The following is a 19,834-nucleotide window of genomic DNA, read 5'->3' as shown; positions in this document are numbered from 1 at the left end:
ACCATGATAGTCAAAGGAAAAGAGACTTTTGATCGACTTTGGCGTTGTTTTTTCGGTGTCGGTTTAGTTTGAACAATCCAAAGCCTTTTGACTAGTTTGCATGTCAAACTCGTACAACCACATCTCGTCACCAACTTCATTAACGTTGATTTGGAATTGACTCGTTTTGGTATGTCCTTATTGATATGCCTTTAAGAAGTAAATTGTATTTATTTATTGGTATTTCATGCAACATGTTTCAAACCCAAGTGATTATTTAAAATGCTGAACTTTCTGTCAGTGACTACTTTTGAACGCTTTGTATTACTCATAAGCATGTGTTTTTGATAAAGACAATGCAGCGTAAGGCGTTTGTTACATTTTTAGGGACACTGAACACGAAAATCCATTGGGATTCAAAATTAAGACAAATTCGATGTTTTATTGGCATTTGCAATACACACCAGATATCTAAAAACAACTACTGTTTTTAATCTAAATTACAGAACTCAAACTTCGCGCCAAAGTGGAAAATAGTTGTCAATCTAACTACAAAAAATTAAAAAAAAATGAGTTTGTTGTTTTGTGACCATAAACAAATCGTCACTGCTCGATTCTTTTTGCACAGAATATAATATTTAAGAGGATTTAGCGGAGTCAATTTATCACTACAATTTAACCTGTGTTAAGGTCACTGTATCAATACATTTTAACGATCGCAAAGGTAAAATATTTCTGATTTATTCCATGGAATCTCCATTACGATTCAATATAAGGAAGATGAACAGGCGATTCTTTTGTTTTTAACTATAACAATCAATTGCGTTTATACGGTACGTGACGATATACGAACCTCGAAATATAATTATTATTATGGGACTTTTTAATGTATCTGCATTTTATTAATGTCTGTAAGGTCAAGCTTTTTTTGCTTACGCCAGATGCGCTATTTTTTATTTTATAAGTCTGGATAGCAAAACAGTTAAGACTTACCTAACAGTGTTTTGGTTATACATATACAAGTGAAAGAATATTGCATACAAAATGTTTTGACAAACGTTGTGGTTTATTATATTTTGGTATACTTACATTTTTAAGTTGTGTTTTATTCATATTTTACTATAGGTATTCTAGAGAGAAGAGATATACATAGTATATGAGTTAATTTAACCATAATTTTATCTAGAGTTTTATCTATTTATTAATAAAACATACGCTAATGGTGAGAGGATCCAGAATGATGCCGGATGGCCCATACCCACTCCTTCCCTTGCCCTTCTCGCAAGTGCGAACCTGGATTCGCCAAAGATCCACAGAACTCTAACATCAACATGGTCACAACGCGGACTGCTGACAAAATGGCACTGCCAGCAGTAAACTTGCTAGTGACAAAGCGACTTTAGACTTTATTTATTTATTTACACTTTGTTGCTTTATGATATAAAGTAAAGGAAAGGCAACTGGCGGCCTTATCGCTTTCGAGCGATGTCTTCCAGGCAACCACTGTGAGAAAAGAAAAAAAAAATATTAAATTACATAAGGTAAAAAAAGTGCAAAAATACATACTTTAGTGACAAGGCCAAGGTAAATAAACATCTCTTTATCCTTGGTTTGACAGAAAGTTCCTTGTGCAGAGGCTGAGTCAGCGCAGAAGAATCAGTCACCCACGTGGTCCTGGCATACGTGGCTTCCCAAGGAACAGATATCGTCGAGCAGTGAGATCCCTCCGTGAAGGTTGCGAAGTGCACAGGAAACTTCTGAGCTTCTGTAAGGAGGCTATTTAGCCAGGACTTTAGACATAACGGACCAAATGGGCGTCTTATACCATACATAAATACGCTAATGGTGTGAACATTTCAATTAAAAAAAATACTTTCAAACCGATGCAAACAACGCAAATAAGCGTTATTTATACGGCAATGGTAAAATATCAACATAAAACATTTACTACCTGTTTTTAGACGCAATTCCGAAGATAACATCCTTTATCGAAAAGATAAAACACGATCTCGAGTTGTAAACTTGTCAATAACTCCTAAAAAGACAAATTTACGGAAGCAATGGAGATGTTGGTCCATTTCGCATATTTCGCGCCGTTTTCTGACGTACAATAAAACTGAAAAAAATGGCGCCTAAGGTCAAGGCTGGGTAATAAAGTCTTTACCGTTTAAAGTCAAACAGGTCTGGCTTTTTACCACCAAAATAATTTTAAATTTGTATTATTTATAACGTCGGGTATAAATAAAGCGAAATCAAGTTATGGACAGTACTTTTTTTTAAATCACAGAAATGCAGCCAAACATTGCTTCCTCCAGAGACTAGAGCTTATGGTAGTGAATAAGCTTATTTATCTAACTTGTTACAAATTTAAGTAGGACTTAGTACTCGTAACACCAAATGAACAAGAGTAGTGAACGAGTGATTTTTTTTTAGTCCGGGATTAAACGTGACAATATTAGTGTTAACTGTTTACCCACTCCATTATATTTGAAACTTAAAACATTGTGTAAAAAATAAAATACTGTAGTAGCTGTTATTTTCATCACTATATTTCAAAGCGCTAGTTATTTAAGAGAACGGCGGAAAAGCTATATATAAAATAGATTCTTTATGTTCATAAAATTTTAATATTACGATCAACTAAAGGATTTAATCATTCTCGTCTCAATAAATCGGCGCTGCTCATCCTTATGCATAACAGATGTATGTCATATAAAATATGTTGAAGCGAGATCAATATTTATTATCTGTAATCAGGTGTAATGTTACAAAAATTTACATTTTAATAGTATTGTTACGCAAATCATACGTGCCCCTTCTGATTTATGACAATTGTTTACCATATTCGTCACATTTTCCAAGTGTACCTACACCTTAAGATATGGCAATAGAGATATTGGAGCCCAGTTATACAAACAAACCCCTGCAGTATTCCTACTATATTATATTATGTTATGGTATGTTGTCCAAGCCTAACAAAACTAATAATTGTATGTAAGTAAACTGACTTAATCTAATCTTACTTCTTGTTTTATAAGCTGTAAGAAACAAAAGGCTTTTTATTTTTGAAGTTATACTTCTTTAGGCGCGTTACGAAAAATTGATGAGAGAGATATTTTACGATGCGCGCGCACCGTGACACAAAATTAATATAATGAAGTTAGTCGCGCATGTTGGCACGCCGCCTCTGTTCACTGTGTATTTATATTTATAATATTTATCCACATGCTTTGAGTTTCTACATTTAAAACACGTGTTTTCATTATACAAGTGCGAATTTTATATGTGCGTCTGAATTATAATCAGAAGTGATTTAAATTGAATATTTAAATCAATACTAATTAATATTAGAAAATAATAATAAATATAAATATAATATTAATAAATATTTATTTATTAAATTTTTCAAATGTAAACTGAAATGTAAACTTTATTGACTATAATGACTCCTTTTCCAGTCTTTGATTATTTAATTGTAATTAATTATTTGCATGCAATCAAAAACTATTTTTAATAATGCCAAAGAAGTATAACTTCTTACGCGCTTACATAAGTACACGCACCCTTTTTTATTTATATGTTGTGCTGTGTTGGTTTGTTATATTATATTGTTACTATTTTTCCACTGGTTTCAATCTATACGAATGAACAAAGCTTATTGCGCGAACTTTAAGGCTTTTTTATGGTTAAACTAAACATAGTAAACACAATTACGCGCGAAATGTACGCATACTAAGGTAGTCATTTCTTATTATCTGCTTTTTGTTGCCTTTCCAATACATAGGAACATACTGCTGCGCTTATATGTCTAGCCCGATAAATTAATTAAATGGTTTTGATTCGTCCAATTCGTGTCACTTTCAAAATGTATAAGAGCAATAAAAGTTGTTAACGTTGGCTTTGATCTTAGTAAATTCTACACTTACTTAAGTTAATTAAGAACTTACTATATATAATTTTAATGATATATGCTCGGTCAAGGTTTAATGTAAGGTCAAAATTTCACAAAATAAACACATGTTGTGTGACCTTTTACCTGTGACATTTATTATCTCGTGCATTGAAGTCTAATTAATTATTTAATTGCTCAATACTATGCCATTGTATTTGATAATTTAAATAATCTATTTTAGGAATTTGTTTTAAAGCAATGTACAGATTATAATCAATATTGCAAGAAACAAAATAAGACAAAAAAAAAGAAAAAAGTAGTAACCAGGAGCCTTATTGCTAGTAAAAGAGCTCTAACAGAATAAATTTACCTACTACTTAACACACACACAACTCAGCGTTTTAAGGCAGTTTTTGCCGCGCACCACCAATATGTGGAACCAGCTGCCCACTAAAGTATTTCCAAACCAATTCGACTGAGGGTCCTTCAAGAAAGCGCGTACCAATTCTTAAAAGACAACGCATTCTCGACCCCTCTGGCATTGAGACTGTTCATAGCGGCTGTATCACTTAACATCAGGTGAGCCTCCTACCCGTTAGCCCTCTGTATTTTAATAGATTTAAAAAATCACATAAAAATTTACAAGTTTTATTGTTTTTGCTTAAGATACAGAACGAACTTTAAACGAAAATATAGAAAAGAACGTCTGTTCATAATACTTTTTTAACGCGCGGTTTGTTTCGATATATGCCAATATTTGATTAATTACTAATGATATGTCACCGACATGGCATTTATTTCGATTCGGTTTTGAATATAAACGATATTCTGCTAAAACTTCAGTATCATGGCGTGTCAATGTAATCTCAATGGTAAGAAAATTAAATGATAAAAAATCTCATTATTAAATTCTATCCAATATACGCTTCCCAAAAAACGCACTTTCTTCGTCCAACACTTTTTCTTCTTCAGAGGCCGTTTCATCTTACACCTATTTCTTTTAAAAAATTTATCTAACAATTCAAAACTTTATACATTCACTAACAATCTTAATCAAGATCTTGCTGAAACGGAAAGTATTCTTATTATGCAAGAATAATTTAATTATAAAATGTGTTTTGTAGAAATTATTATCGTATGTCAAGTACTGTTAACATATCAAATGGAAGAGACTAGCTGCCCACGACACATGGAATCTTACTGTAGTTCTCCTTAATATTAATTTCTAGTTAACTAAGTATCCTTTTTTATTATGTGTAATAAAGATTTTTCTTTCATTCTTTTTTGCAGTTATACTTCTTAAATTATGCGCGTTATGAAAAATTGATGAGAGTGAAATTTTACGATGCGCGCGCACCGTGACACAAAATTAACAGAATGAAGTTGCCCACGGAAGATGCTACGGCATTGGACATAATTTAAAAACAACATTCGAATAATAATAGAATTTATGTCACACTTAATGTAAGAGAATAATAATAAATATTTATTTATTTAATTTTTCAAATGTAAACTGAACTTTATTGACTATAATGACTCCTTTTCCAGTCTTTGATTATTTAATTGTAATTAATTATTTGCATGCAATCAAAAACTATTTTTAATAATGCCAAAGAAGTATAACTTCTTACGCGCGTACATAAGTACACGCACCCTTTTTTTTTCTAGTGACTATAAATAACAATTAACTCAGTTGGAATTTATTTCATTAAAAATAAACAACTACTGTATACTTACAATATCTTTAATATGTTGGGAAAAATAGCAATTCCAATCGTAAAGTAATAACATAAATCTTGTAAAAACCAACACTCTAGAACTCATCAAATCTGTCATTTTATTATATAACAAACTATATCATTACATAAGGTGCGTAAAAATAATAGATATGATGTTTCATGTCGCAAGTTGTATTTAGGTTAATTGATATAAAGCGTTTTTTGCTTACAATCCGCACTATCGTAAGTCGCGTATACTTTCTGGATTTATGATTATTTTGATTTTGGTCGGTGGGCAAAAAGGCACCAGCTTAAAATAAAATAAACAGACGCAGAACATTACGCCCCATACCCCATTTACTTTACGGAACGTCAAACAACCTACCTGAACATATATTATTGTATAAATCTTATAAGTTTCGCATTTTTTCTATGATTATTTGTTTCTCGTATCAATTTACTAGTGGCTAGTATCTGATGGTTGTTTGTAGGTTTCCTCCTGCTAAAAGATCTTTAACACCTACCTTCTTATATAGTTTTAAAATATAACAAATGTTTGTTTTTTATTTAATATTTTTAAATGCGTATTTTATGATCTAATCTTAATAAAATACAACTTACTTTGCTGGTGCAGTAACGCAAAGAGACCCTTGGCCGTTAAAAAGCGTATCTTGGAATACCGACCGGAAGAATTCGCTGGAAAGACGCCATGAAGAATAAAATACGATAATTTGATTCCATACTAATATTTTCTAAAAGATGATATTCGTTATTAAAGTAAGTAGGTACGTATGTTAGTAGGTATCAAATTTTAAGTTATCATAATATTTATCCTGAGTTGTTGACTGTGATGTTTCTACGAATTTCGCACTTCGTTCAGATTCAATATTATTACACCAAGATATCTTTAAAAGAATTTGAATTTTAAAACGTGATTCTTGAATCCACAGAACACAGCCACAAAATGGTAGTTCTTTAAAAAAAATTTTGCTGACTCCACAAATCCTTCACCTAAATATTGTACATAAACAAAAAATATTCAAGGGAACTTGTTACACAATATTATAACCGCGAACTTACACAATTCGATTAATCTCAATTTGAAGAAAAATGATTCATAACGAAAGTGAACAAAAAATGTATTCCGCATAAATTGTTAATACGAAGATTTTACAATAAATAGTTCTATAAATTCCAAATATAAACTTTATATTGTATCTAAACGTAAATATTATACGCCTTTCTTTAAAATATTTTTTAATAGGTATATTGTATTAAAACTGCTCAATTGAATTTTTTGTGGAACCAAAATTAAACCCAACTGCGTGGCGCGCCATCTCTATGATTAACAATCTTATGTAAACTTACTGTTCTATGTTTTATCTATGACAGCGTCCGCTTTAGCGCATGCGCTGTGTGGTGCTATATTTTGGCGGCAACTTTGTTCATTGTTGTACTTCATTACGTAAGATTTTTTATTAGTCCTTTAAAAAGTCTGTTAATTGTAAATGTGCATAAAAGTTTAATGCGACATTTAAGTAGCGGTAACAAATATAATTACAATAAATTTATTCGTAAAGACTAATTGGCGGACGCCTCGTAGCACTTACATAAAGTTTAATTAAAACTGTGTCTGGAAGTCAACAATAAATGTAAAGTAATTATTTGTTTTAAATTGTTTTCATAGAAAAACATACATTGAAGGCTGCGGTCAACGGTGTAATTAAAAAATAGAGAACGAGAAGTGTGGAAACAAAATAGTTTGTGTATGAAAATAATAAACGAAACGTCTTTAAATTTTTGATTATTATTTTCAAATATGCATATTTATTTAGAAACAATATTCGCGAACTATTTATCACATAGAGATTAGATTGCATTCATTAGCATAGTATGTCATATAGCAGACATAGATGGCAGCACCGATGTGAATCAGTTGGTAATGATACTGTTTTAGGTATTTTGGTTCTCAAAAAATTACAGGTGACATCATATGTTTGAACATAAATTATTAATATTTGAGGTATCTATTTACAATTATAACATTAACGTGTTTGGATAAATCTCAAATATTTGCATATGATTACAATCTACCATAAAAAGGCTGTCATGTACGATTTTATACTATTAGTCCAGTAAAGCTGGTCATTTATTTGTTTTTAAATGTGTGTTTGGACGAAGGAGACTCCAGAGTTGACTGGATTCTGGTCTCGGTTCCAGGAGACACATTTTAAAATGTAATGTAAATAGATATGGTTTATATAATTAGCAAGTAGTTTAACTATAACGATTTATTATTGCTATTTTAACTAACAAATCGATTGCCAATACTTCAGATTAAATTGTATTATATGTAGAGACGTTAATATTATGTACCGTGTTATATATTATTCTGAATAGGAAACAAAGGTTTTTGATAGAAATAACTTTAGGTACATACCATACGAATGTTTCAAAATATTCCACAAAACTAACGAAAACTCAAAAAGTTCGAACATACTAATGTAACAATAAATATTGATACAAAATTGTAGTTAAACATAATTCGTGACAAGTCCTGAGACCAACTTATAATTAGGTGCGAAATATTAACCAAACAGTGATCATGAGTTTATTACCCAAACCTATCAATATTACCGACAATATTTTTATCCTTATCTATGAAGAAATGACCCTATTTAATAGTGGCTCAAACAAATTGCTTATTTAAATACAGGTATTCTAAATTCAAATAATGTTTATACCATTATATCTAGTCTGTAGTAGTTGTTTAAGTTTTATACATATACGTAAATATTGTCTACATTGTCTCTAGCAAGTTTTCCAAATTCAAATATTTATATTTTAAACAATAAACTTATAATAATATTTTGTTGTGTCTCGTATTTTCAGCGCTTTATTTAGGTAGGTTTACGTAATCGGATTATATTACGTTTAATCAAATCGCCTTCATCAATCTCATCACAATTCAGAATTTGTGGCTTGAGGTGTCGTCTCATATTTACCAAGTTTATTCCACACATTGCAACGGATTTCAATAAATATTAATGATGACCTGGCGAACTTCATTCCACCTAACAGTCTAATAATATCGTGTTAACTTTAGTTAAACTTAATTTAGGAATTCATTAAGTTAAATTAATAATACATGTTATGTACAGTAATACAACTTTTTTTGCAAATACAGAAATGTTTTATTTCGTTGGTATTAGAGGTTTGCATGCCAAAAACCGCCATATCGCTCACTTTCGTGACTGATGGTTTATTAATATAATTTAACTTCTTTCTGACAATTCATAAGTTTACTTGTTTACCTACATGAATAAAGATATTTTGAGTTTGAGTTTGGGTACAGACCCCAGTAGAGGAAGGTTTACGGGTAGTGCAGAGCCGGGGTGGATCACTAATCCTTAATAAAATGCTCCTCAACTGGTGAAATGTGATAAACTTAACAGAGCTGAACAAGCACTGTTTTGATGTTTTCAATTTAATTACTGTAAATGCTAAGAATATTACTATCCAAAAACTTAGATAATAATATTACGAAATTGTGTATACAAACTTTATATATACTTAATTCATTAAAATTCACTAGTGTTACGTCACTTGCATCAAATGTATTTATTTTGATAAAAACTTATTATAATTGTACATTTAGATGCAAATTACTATAAAAAAACAACAAATACAAATAATATGCGTACAATTTTTGACATTGCCGCGCAACCTGTAACTGCTTTAACAAATGCTTTATGATATTTAGCTGTCAGAATGAGATCAGAGATAATGTAGGAGTATAGTATAGTATCTTATTTCATATAATATCGTATTAATTAATTACCCCTATTAACACTGAGTAATGGCATCACGTACGCATCCTATTAATTGGTTTTCTTATAAGACGACCCAAATTCAATAATTGCTCGAGGTGGTTAATTTTTCAATTAACTGATTAGTCAGATATAACTGCATTTTAATTAATTTTACTAACTCGTGGATAATGAATAGGATGTGAAATATACGGCTTCCCATAAAGACTTCATGTATGTGACACATTTTTCATTTTAATTGATTCCTTATAGGCAAGGTTTCCCGCGGCGATATTTTTGGGACTAGTTTATTTTGCAGCAAGTATTGATTTCGCACTTTGAAAGAAAAATCCATTTATTTACAGCTCAAAACCTACTATTTTACTTAACGTAGACTTCATAAAACTGTTCACTCATTTTTGGGGAAATGTATACAGATACGAGAAAACTCCAGATAATTTCCCGCTACATAAGTTTAAACTTTACATCAAGGAAACCCTAATAGAAAAACGATATTACACAGTTCAAGAATACATAGATGATATGTGTGGGCACTTATGCCGCTATAAGATAGCGAGATGGCAAAAATGGACATGCATAAGTGTACAAATTGTGCCTAGATGAATAAATGACTTTTGAATTGAACTAAATAATTACTTGATGTGAGTGACGTTTTATGATATTTCCCATATAGCTTTAACCGTAGTAATTAAAAATATTTTTGCATAAAAATGGACTATGGAAGAAAAATGAAAAAATTTGCCCCATTCGTTTGAGAAGTCCCTTTACAAATTTCTTATTTGTTAGTTGCCAGTAATAAAAGGCTTATATATCACTTATAAATTCAAGTTTTTGTATATATTTATTTATATATTCATTAGTAAAGCTGAAAAATTATATTATTTGATTGAAAGTGCATATGTCCCAATAGCCCAAATCTCCAGTTGAATCTGTGGGACAAAGTTACAATGTATTAAAAAACTTGTTATCTGCGCAAATGACATGCGCCTCAAATCTCATAAGCCTTATTAATACACCTATAAGTTATACAAGTAATATTTATTACAGTTGTATTCTTATAATTTTTTTTTCAAGGAAATTTGCAATATTGTATTATGTGCATTTTAAATATACCAGTATTGTATATAAACTTTCACCAGCAATGCCGTGCATTAATGATGCACCTAGCCGGGTTTGCCCAGGCTGGTCATAGAAGACCTGCACCAACTCATTTATAAAAATAATCTAATTATTTACGCAGTTTCAAAAACAGTTGACTTTGTTCATATCAAAACACAAGATTTTAAGTTTGTAGTGGTATGTCATATAAAATAGAACCTCGTTATGAACCGTTTAAAAAAACTTTATTGTATATTTTTCAGTTAAATTAAATGTATAATTTATGAATATCTTCGTAGATACAAAACTTTTGTATTCATTAACATTATCCGTATTATCTTAAAAAAGCTGCGAAAACATAAGGTCTACACCAAAAATTTAATAGATCCATACGGTATGTAACAAAACATTGAATATTCAAATGAGTACTTAGAACAATGAACATCTCAGTATCGTAAAAAATTACTCAAGCCTATTGTCCATCTTATAGATGTCATTGTCAAAGGGCTATAGTAGTCTAGCCCGCTAACGAGCCTCGAATCATTGTGACTGGCAACATGCTCGCGCGCGCCGGCGTGCTACTTTTGCTCTGCGCAACCTGCGCTCGCGCACGGGACTGTATCGAACTCACCCTCTCTGACAAACACCTTTCCGACAGCCTTTTTAACGGGACCATATTAAAAGTAGCCGCGAAAAATGAATCAGTTGACAACAGTGTTGAGGTGGACATTCTGGGTCTGTGGGAGAGGTTCCCGAAAATTGTGGTGCCTTTGAATGGAACAAGCGAGCAATGTAGGCGAGATGGACAACTTTTTCTACACAGCCTTGATCGCCTGGAACTCTGGGCTCTAAAAAGTAAATATTTTTTATTATTTTCATGCTAAAAGAACTTTAATTATAAATTTGATAAAAAAATCTTTATATAAACATTCTACTGCTCCAAAAAAATTCTAAATAATTCTCGTGAAATGGTAAATAGCTAGCATAGCTAGCGTAGAATATTTTTGATTGATTTCTATTTTAGTGTTGTCAATTTTTACCTAATATGATTTTTTTCCCACGTTGTTATAAATCAATATTTTCCATAAACAATTGTGGTAAATTGTTATTTAGATTAAAATCATATTTACTTGTTGATTTAGATTACAGAAAAAAATTATAATCAGAGTAACAATAGCGTGGTATTTTTTATAAAATTTAATCGAATTAAACATATTCGTTTATTTAATAATAATACTTTTAAGTGTGTTTGCTAGAAAGCCTCTTTCGCGATTTTAACCTAATTTACAAATGTTATTTATTTAACGCAAAAGCGTAAAAATATTTCAAGTATTTTTTAAAATACTATAATAATATTTGTTGTATATTTGAAATCAATTGAAAAAGCAGTTCAATATCAATTTATGGTACAAACCTAATCAGGGAAAACAAATAGATAAATTAAAAACTAAACTCAATTAAAATTATTGTCTTCAGTACTAGATGGCCTAGTGGTTTTATCCTTGAGGTTCGATCCCCGGCTGTGCACCAATGGACTTTCTGTCTATGTGCGTATTTAGTATTCACTAGTACGTAAAAGGAAAACATCGTGAGAAAACTAGCTGATTACCTGCTTACTTATTCGAAAACATGAATGATCATGAAACGGATACAGAATATCTGAGGCGCAGACCTAAAAGGTTGTAGCACCACTGTTTTTTGTTATTTCTGAATCTTTTTGATTAAAGTTTTAAAACTGCTTTCCATATCGTAAATGAAAAAGCTAGCTTATTTAAGGTACTGTACTTGAAAACAGCCTGAAGGATAAATATGGCAGCCTTCAAAAGTTTATGGGAAATTTTCGTACTTCGACTTTAAAACAATATAACAACAAATTATAAAACAACAGATTTCGAATATAGATATTTCCTTTCGAAACATTTTCCATATTAGTTAATTTATTTCGACATCTTTAAAATATCGATTTAATTAGAAAGAAGACTAGATTTTTTTCTTTTAACCTCTTAAAATTTTTGCCACACATTGTAACTATGTGTTTGCGTGTTTTTCCCACGAGAATGTAAGTGAGTGCTCCTATTTCACCATGCCTCCTGCTAATAGAGGACAAATCTTTGTTTTTAATTTATGTTATTATTATTAATTACTTAAAATGTCACATGGGACATGGTGTAATGGTTGCAGCTCCTTACAAACATTTTGTAAAACAAAACAAAATGGCGATTAAAAAGAGTGGTGGAGAGTTTATTGCCAGTTCTTCTCTCCCGTTCTACGCCCTTGATTTGAGAATTGGCAGTAAATGTAAAATTAGAAGCATTAATATGAATTTCTTTACTGACAAGTCATAAGTGTACATTATGTTACCTATATGATTAAATGATTTTTTAACTTTTTTTTTACTTAAGTAGGTGTACCTGCCATTTGCGGTTGGTTCGCCGTGAACTGACCCCAGATCCGTCGGTATAAACTTAGCCATTCTCGGTTACGATCCCAGCAGTAGAGTAATCATAAGGCGATGAAGAGACAAAAGTGTGTCGGGCACAGAATTGTCTAATTTTGACCAATTCGTATTATGTCTGTCGAGTGAAAACTTGAATTACTCCGAACCAAATTGTGTACCAGTGTACGACTAGATATTTTATATAGGGCATTATATTGTAACGTCAACTAAAAATGGTATTTATTAAAATTACACTACGCAGCTCAATTGAATATTATGTGCAGCACTGGCGTATGAAATTACATTTAAATTTAAAGGAAATTTGAAGTTATTAATTTTATATGTGGACATTGGCGATAGAATGTTTTTTTAGTTTGATAAGTAAATGGATATACCTTTAATAAAATTATAACAGAGTCGCAAACATTCACAGCTTTGTGAATTAGGTACTATACCTTCATTGGATATTCGAAAACATCTATTATATAGATGTATATACGTTATGACGGCAATCATAATAATATTAAAATAACTTTTAAATTTAAATATTGTAGATACTAGAAACGAGACAAATTTACGTATTGATAAAAAAAACTAAATTCATATACTTTTTCCAGCCAGTATTAACTGTATGGACGATATCTCAAGAGACTTATATATATAATTTAGATTTATAATTAAAAAAATAACATCTATTACTATAGACGATGTTTGAACTTGTAAACTTATAAGAATATTCAGAACAGCTACAGATTTATTATTATCCACAACGATTTATATGAAATATATTGCTTACTGAAAAATATATATTTAAAGGAAGCTATCCTTTTTTATATCGCTTTAAGTTACTCACAACTAAATAAAATCTATATATATTTTATTAATTATAGATTTATTTTTATTATAATTTAATGTACAGCTTAATTCTTTATGTTACTACCATCTTTTACCATTAAATAAATGCCCTAATATAGATAATATAAAACATCTAAATTTCTCAATATCTAAATGATTACAGCCGCCCATCCCCTTAGAACTCTTTAATACCTTTTAATATTAAAATATTTATTGTTATTTCTTACTAGCCCGTTTTTCCCGAGTGATCAAAAGATAATTAAAACGTTGTTTATGTGAGACATGGTAGCGACCTTGTGACATATTTCTTAAGCTTTCTCTGTCCTGTGACCTTTTGGTTTGTTTTGACCAAATTTCGCATCTTTTAAACATCTAATATTTTTTAAAGATCGGTACTCATATAATTATAATTGTAACAGAATATGTTTAATATTAACTTCTTATTGCAAAAGCAAAGCCTGTTTAAAAACTGATACCTACTTAAATACATTAAAAGAACCTTAACCTAGTAACCGTTCTCAAAATTCGTCAAGTGATTTCTGGCCAAAAATTCAAGAGTGCATTTCGAAGTGTTTAATGCGCCACTATTTATTCCTTTAATTCCAAAACCATTTATTGAGCCACAAGATTTGCTTCCTTATGTCCTACTCATTAAAATACACCTGTTTGGAACATTTCCGGTAGCTCATTAACAAATCTTGGGATTTAGATGTATTACCCATCATTACTAAACTGCAAAGTGATTTAAATGTTTTAATTAGCTTTATGACTATAATTTTCGATACCTAGAAAGTAGATATTATAACCTCGTTACTGATTCATACTTGCATATGTCATGGCTAATTTGATGCCAATGTTATTACAGTGTTTGGTTTTACTCTTACCCGAAGCTTTGCAAGGTCACAATCGATAGTTAAGATTAGGATTTATTTAACTTAAGACCCGCACCGAAGGCAAAACTCATGGTTACTCAAGTTCTAGACATGTCTCCAACTACATGTATATGTTAACGTAAAATTGTAAACACCGTTAGATTGTAATCTATCGGTTATCGGTTATCGGTATTCGGTAGATTGTACTACACTAACTTAGTTATCATTCAAACTTCTTTGGTCAATTACAGATAAATTTTACTTCCCAACAATTTCATATAACTACCGAATAATAATACGTTAATTTGTAAGCAGTTCGTTGAGGTTCACAATCTTTCGACAGTTTACAATCTCGCGAGATAGATTACAATCTAACGGTTTTTACAATTTTACGGTGACATATATACTATTTACAGTGGCAGTAATCAACGTAGTAATATATATTCATAATTCTTTGACTTTTGTGAAAGATGAATAAAGGTAATAAAGAGAGACAAAGAAAAAAACAGGTAAAGATTGACCACCCACAATGACGGATTTAGAGGAGTGGATGCTTCGTGGTCCCAAATTATTTTCCAAATAAATAGTACTTTTATCTCGGTGAGGTTATCTGGTAACTCTCTTGATGTGCGCTAATCAAAAGATAAACATATTAAGGTTTTTTCACAGATGATAATTAGAGATGTCAACACTAGGTATTCATGGTCGAGACTTAGGCTTTTAAAATGTAATACGTTTTTTACATACGATAGTCATTCATAGACAACTTGTTTTGGCAGTTCTAACTCGTATTAGACGCTGGGTAGTTCGTATATGAAGGCCCTAAGCTGACATTGCATATTTGCAACTTAAAAGGAAGTAGTGTTATCTGTCTAGTCCTAGGTCAACTTTAAGACAACTTATTTTAAACTTTGATATCTTTGATTTATTTGTGGTTATCTAGAATAGTAAATTATTTAATGTATATTAAATTCGCGTAATTTATAGAGACCTGATAGACATTGATTGAATGTTTGTCAGATTATTATAGTAAAGTTTTGGAGTAAATACACCAACCCCTTTTTTCCGGAGGGGCAGAGACCACGGATATCCACTTGCTATGGTCTTGACATACCAAAATACAATTTAAAAAAATTCTCATCTGAACACAACATCTATTCCTTAATATGTTTAAGGTCCCATTATAATGTTAAGCACGCACAGAAAAGAATCCGTGGCGCTAAAACCAGTTTGATCTGCGCTTCAGAGTCAAAATAGACTTTTCTTATTTATTATGCACATAAAAGCGCATATTGTAGTACTACACACGTAGCTCGTACGGTGAAGGAAAACATAGTGAGGAAACCAGCATGTCTAAAATATAAAAATCAAAGACATGTGTCAGACTGATGGCTGATCTATTTGTCTATGAAATAAATGTTTCTGATTAGTGAAGGACATGATAATTTTAATTCAATAGTAATTATTTAAAAATTTAAGGATAAATTTATTTTTCCTTCAAGACAACTAGTCTAGTCGACAAGTTGAAAATGGAACAAAATAGAGATACTACTCCTAAAATTATGTGCGATAGCTCATTGGATCCGGAATGACGTCTAGAAAAATGTGCTAAAAGCGTGTATTAGCACATAAAAAATTGCAAAGTATTAAAAATATTCAATACCTTAAATAAATTAATTAATGTGCCGTAGTTGCTTTTGACGCCACGCGCGAATCCTAAAAATGTCACCCGCAGACCTATTTTTAGCGTTAAATTAACATTATAAATAATGGAGATAGAGTTCCGGGAGTCAGGAGTTTTTTGTTGGAAATTTCCTCCTCTTTCAGTATCTTTATTTGAAATTTCTTAAATATTAATAGTTTATTAAATATTGGCAAAAAACTAAATGCCATAATTTTTTATCTTTAATGGTCTATAACTTTTGCAATTTTTTATGTGCTAATACACGCTTTTAGCACATTTTTCTAGACGTCATTCCGGATCCAATGAGCTATCGCACATAATTTTAGGAGTAGTATCTCTATTTTGTTCCATTTTCAACTTGTCGACTAGACTAAACGTTGACAGTTGGCTAATCAGCACATTTATGTAATAGTAAAATTATATAAAATATACTCGTCCGATAATACATGTTTTATAAACGATCACTTACGTGAATAAATATATGTCCAGAAATTGCAAATATTTATAATTTATGGCCAAAAAACAAAAACAAAAAAATTTGCTGAATAGTACCGCATCTAACTTAACATCAGATTCGGTAGTTGCGTCTTAAGTTTATACTATCTTTGTGTGAGAAGTTGTGAGAACGATATTCAATATTTCTCCGTGCCGTTATAGCTCATCAAGGTTGGTTGCGAAAGTCGATTATCGATTATAATCATAATGTAATCTTATTATTATTATTTTCTTCCGGTAACTGGTAATTGTATTAAGTAATAATATAAAGTACAGTATGATATAATACAGGAAAATTTTATTCAAAATCTGACAATCCTGCAATTGCCTAAGTCAGTTGTAACGAATAACTGATTTACATAAATAAATAACATTAATCGTGCATAAGATAAGGAAGTTCTTATATTAAAAATAAATTAAATGCTAGAATAATTATATTTATTAGATTTTATTTATATTTTTATTTAATAACACAGGCCACGCAATGAGTCAGAACCAACAATAAATGTGTAAATTCTTTAAATATATAATTAAAAGATAAATAAATACCAACTAGCTGATGCGATAACGAGACTTTCTGTCTACCAATGAAATGAGAATGCGTTAGCATACATTAACAATTCACGTCAAATTGTAAACCTGTGTTGTCTTTGACCTACTTTTTCGGGGTTAAAAAATTAAAAAGTATGCATTTAAAAAATAATTAAATTAGCCAAAACGGGACGGTTAGACACAAACATACTTTGATATATAATCGAGAATCACCTAGTTACTTTTTTTGATTAGCTAAATAATTATTATTTGCGTAGTTGTAGATTACCAGTGCTTACCACAAATCTAGATGCTAATTTTGATTAATTTAATGTTAGTCCACTCACTGTTAGGTAGTTAGTATCGCAACTCGCTTGAGGTTTTTGCATACAAATTTAACATCAAGGCTACATTCTAAAATACGTCTACGTCCATCATTTGGCTATTCTTATCACATTATCCAAATACACGGGTTTTACAGTGAGTAATAGAATAACTTTAAAGCAGCCGAAGACAAGTGTTTAAAGTAATATCAATAAATAGGATGATTCAGTCTTAGCTAGCTATCTTTGTATTAAAGCAATTTTCTTGATTTTACTTTAATAGTTATTATAATGTAATATATAAAATTCTCGTGTCACAATGTTCGTTCCCATACTCCTCCGAAACGGCTCGATCGATTCTTATTAATTTTTTTATGCATATAAGTCTGAGAATCGGATAACATCTATTTTTCATCCCCCTAAATGTTAAGGGTAGTCTCTATCCTAAATTTTTATTTTTTTGACAAAACTTTGATACAGCATACAAAAATACATACAACCCATAATTTTCACCCCTCTACGATCAACCCCCTATTTTTTATTATTGTAGATAATTATTTTTATTATCAAAACAAACGTTTGCCGGGTCAGCTAGTATGTATATAACACTAAGATACTGTTGAAACGAAATAACAATCATGCAAAAGGGATATGGTATCCAAATATCTCCATGCTAACTAAAGAAACTTACAAAATGAGTCAACTTAACAGTAAAATTAACCTAGTTGAAACCATATTATCTGGCTTCCACACATAAATCGCGAAATGAGAGAGCATCAGGCAATAAATCTAAAATACGTCATTGTGCGGCAATTCTGGATGCTGATTAAATAATGAGCCTAACGAAGCTCTTATCGAATTCACACTGGTTCTAAATTCAACTCACGCCAATGTCAGCGTGCACTGTCATTGACGACAGTTCAATGATTCGTAGTGGCTCTGTATGACATAACATGACCCTCATGTACTCCATATTTTTGATTGATTAGGTTTTGCTGTTTGTATTCGATTTTCAAAAAAGTCCCATTAATGCTTGACTTTGTCGCTGATAAATTTTACCTCGAAAGAGCTTATAATTTTAGACATGTACAACTAAGCAAGTGAGTTTTATTTGAACTATCTTTTAATAGACAAACAAAGTAATAAAATAGCAGACATTTTGTATGAGCAAAGGCACAGAAGGCTCGCCTAGCTACATCCACAATGTCAAATGGCTATTTAACTTAACTACCTCATTAGTTTAGTGATTAGATTGAGAGATACTTCGTCGACACGCGTGTTATCAAATAGGCCGCAAATTACTTAACCTAAGGTTTAACCAATTTTTATTAAAAAAAACCTTATTATGAAATTTCAGGCTTCAACCCCGGTAGAGGGAAACATATGCCATGTTTCATTGTATTTGAAAAGATGATTGAATACCGTAATTTGAATTTTTGATACGCCTACAGGCCCTACGCCTGATCTCGAAAGGGGGGATAAGTCTCCATCTATGAGAGTTGTGGACTAGAAGGCACCCGTGTTCGCGCACATACCTATGTTCAAGCGTAGAAAATAAAAATAAATCAGTGGCGTTACAACCTCTTTAAGTCTTGTTCTCAGATTTCTGAAACTGTCATTTTTTTAAATCTAATAGGCAAATAGTCATCAGCCTCCAGTGCCTGACACACGCCGTCGACTTTTTACGTCTAAGTCATGTCGGTTTTCTCACGATGTTTTCCTTCGCCGTTCGAGTAAATGTTAAATGCGCACATAGAAAGAAAGTCCATTGGTGCACAGCCGGGGATCGAACCTACAACCTCAGGTATGAGAGTCGCACGCTGAAGCCACTAGGCTAACACTGCTCCTCAAGCGTAGAACACCAGCCTCAAAAGATAAGCTGCCGTGTCCTTATAAGAAATATTATTATGTCCTTAAATTCTCATTCTTACAAGTCTCTTTGATGCCCTTTTAACCTATTCAAAACAATTATTAATGTTGAGCATATACAGAATGAACAAAATTTCACCGCGTAAAGTTTCACATGTAATTTTCCAAGACATTAGCGTCTAATGTTTTCGAGACCTAACCGTGGCAAAGCTGCAAACAAAGTTGACCTATAATCAGCTAAAAGCGCTTTG

The 19,834-nt window shown here is 31.3% G+C and overlaps 1 protein-coding gene across 1 annotated transcript in view; it reads left to right on the top strand.

Annotated features, from left to right (window-relative positions):
- The first annotated feature begins 11,051 nt into the window (after window positions 1-11,051).
- LOC125059044 (nose resistant to fluoxetine protein 6) overlaps window positions 11,052-19,834 on the top strand; it is a 45,128-nt gene continuing 36,345 nt past the window's right edge. Inside the window, exon 1 of the mRNA XM_047663225.1 lies at window positions 11,052-11,372. Within this exon, the coding sequence (XP_047519181.1) occupies window positions 11,075-11,372 (298 nt within the window). The 5' untranslated portion in view covers window positions 11,052-11,074. The remainder of the gene's footprint in view (window positions 11,373-19,834) is intronic.

The sequence above is a fragment of the Pieris napi genome, chromosome 19, assembly GCF_905475465.1.
Source record: "Pieris napi chromosome 19, ilPieNapi1.2, whole genome shotgun sequence".
Taxonomy (NCBI): Eukaryota; Metazoa; Arthropoda; class Insecta; order Lepidoptera; family Pieridae; genus Pieris; species Pieris napi.
Note: the sequence above shows the minus strand (reverse complement) of the source record. Positions and strands in the feature narration are given on the sequence as shown.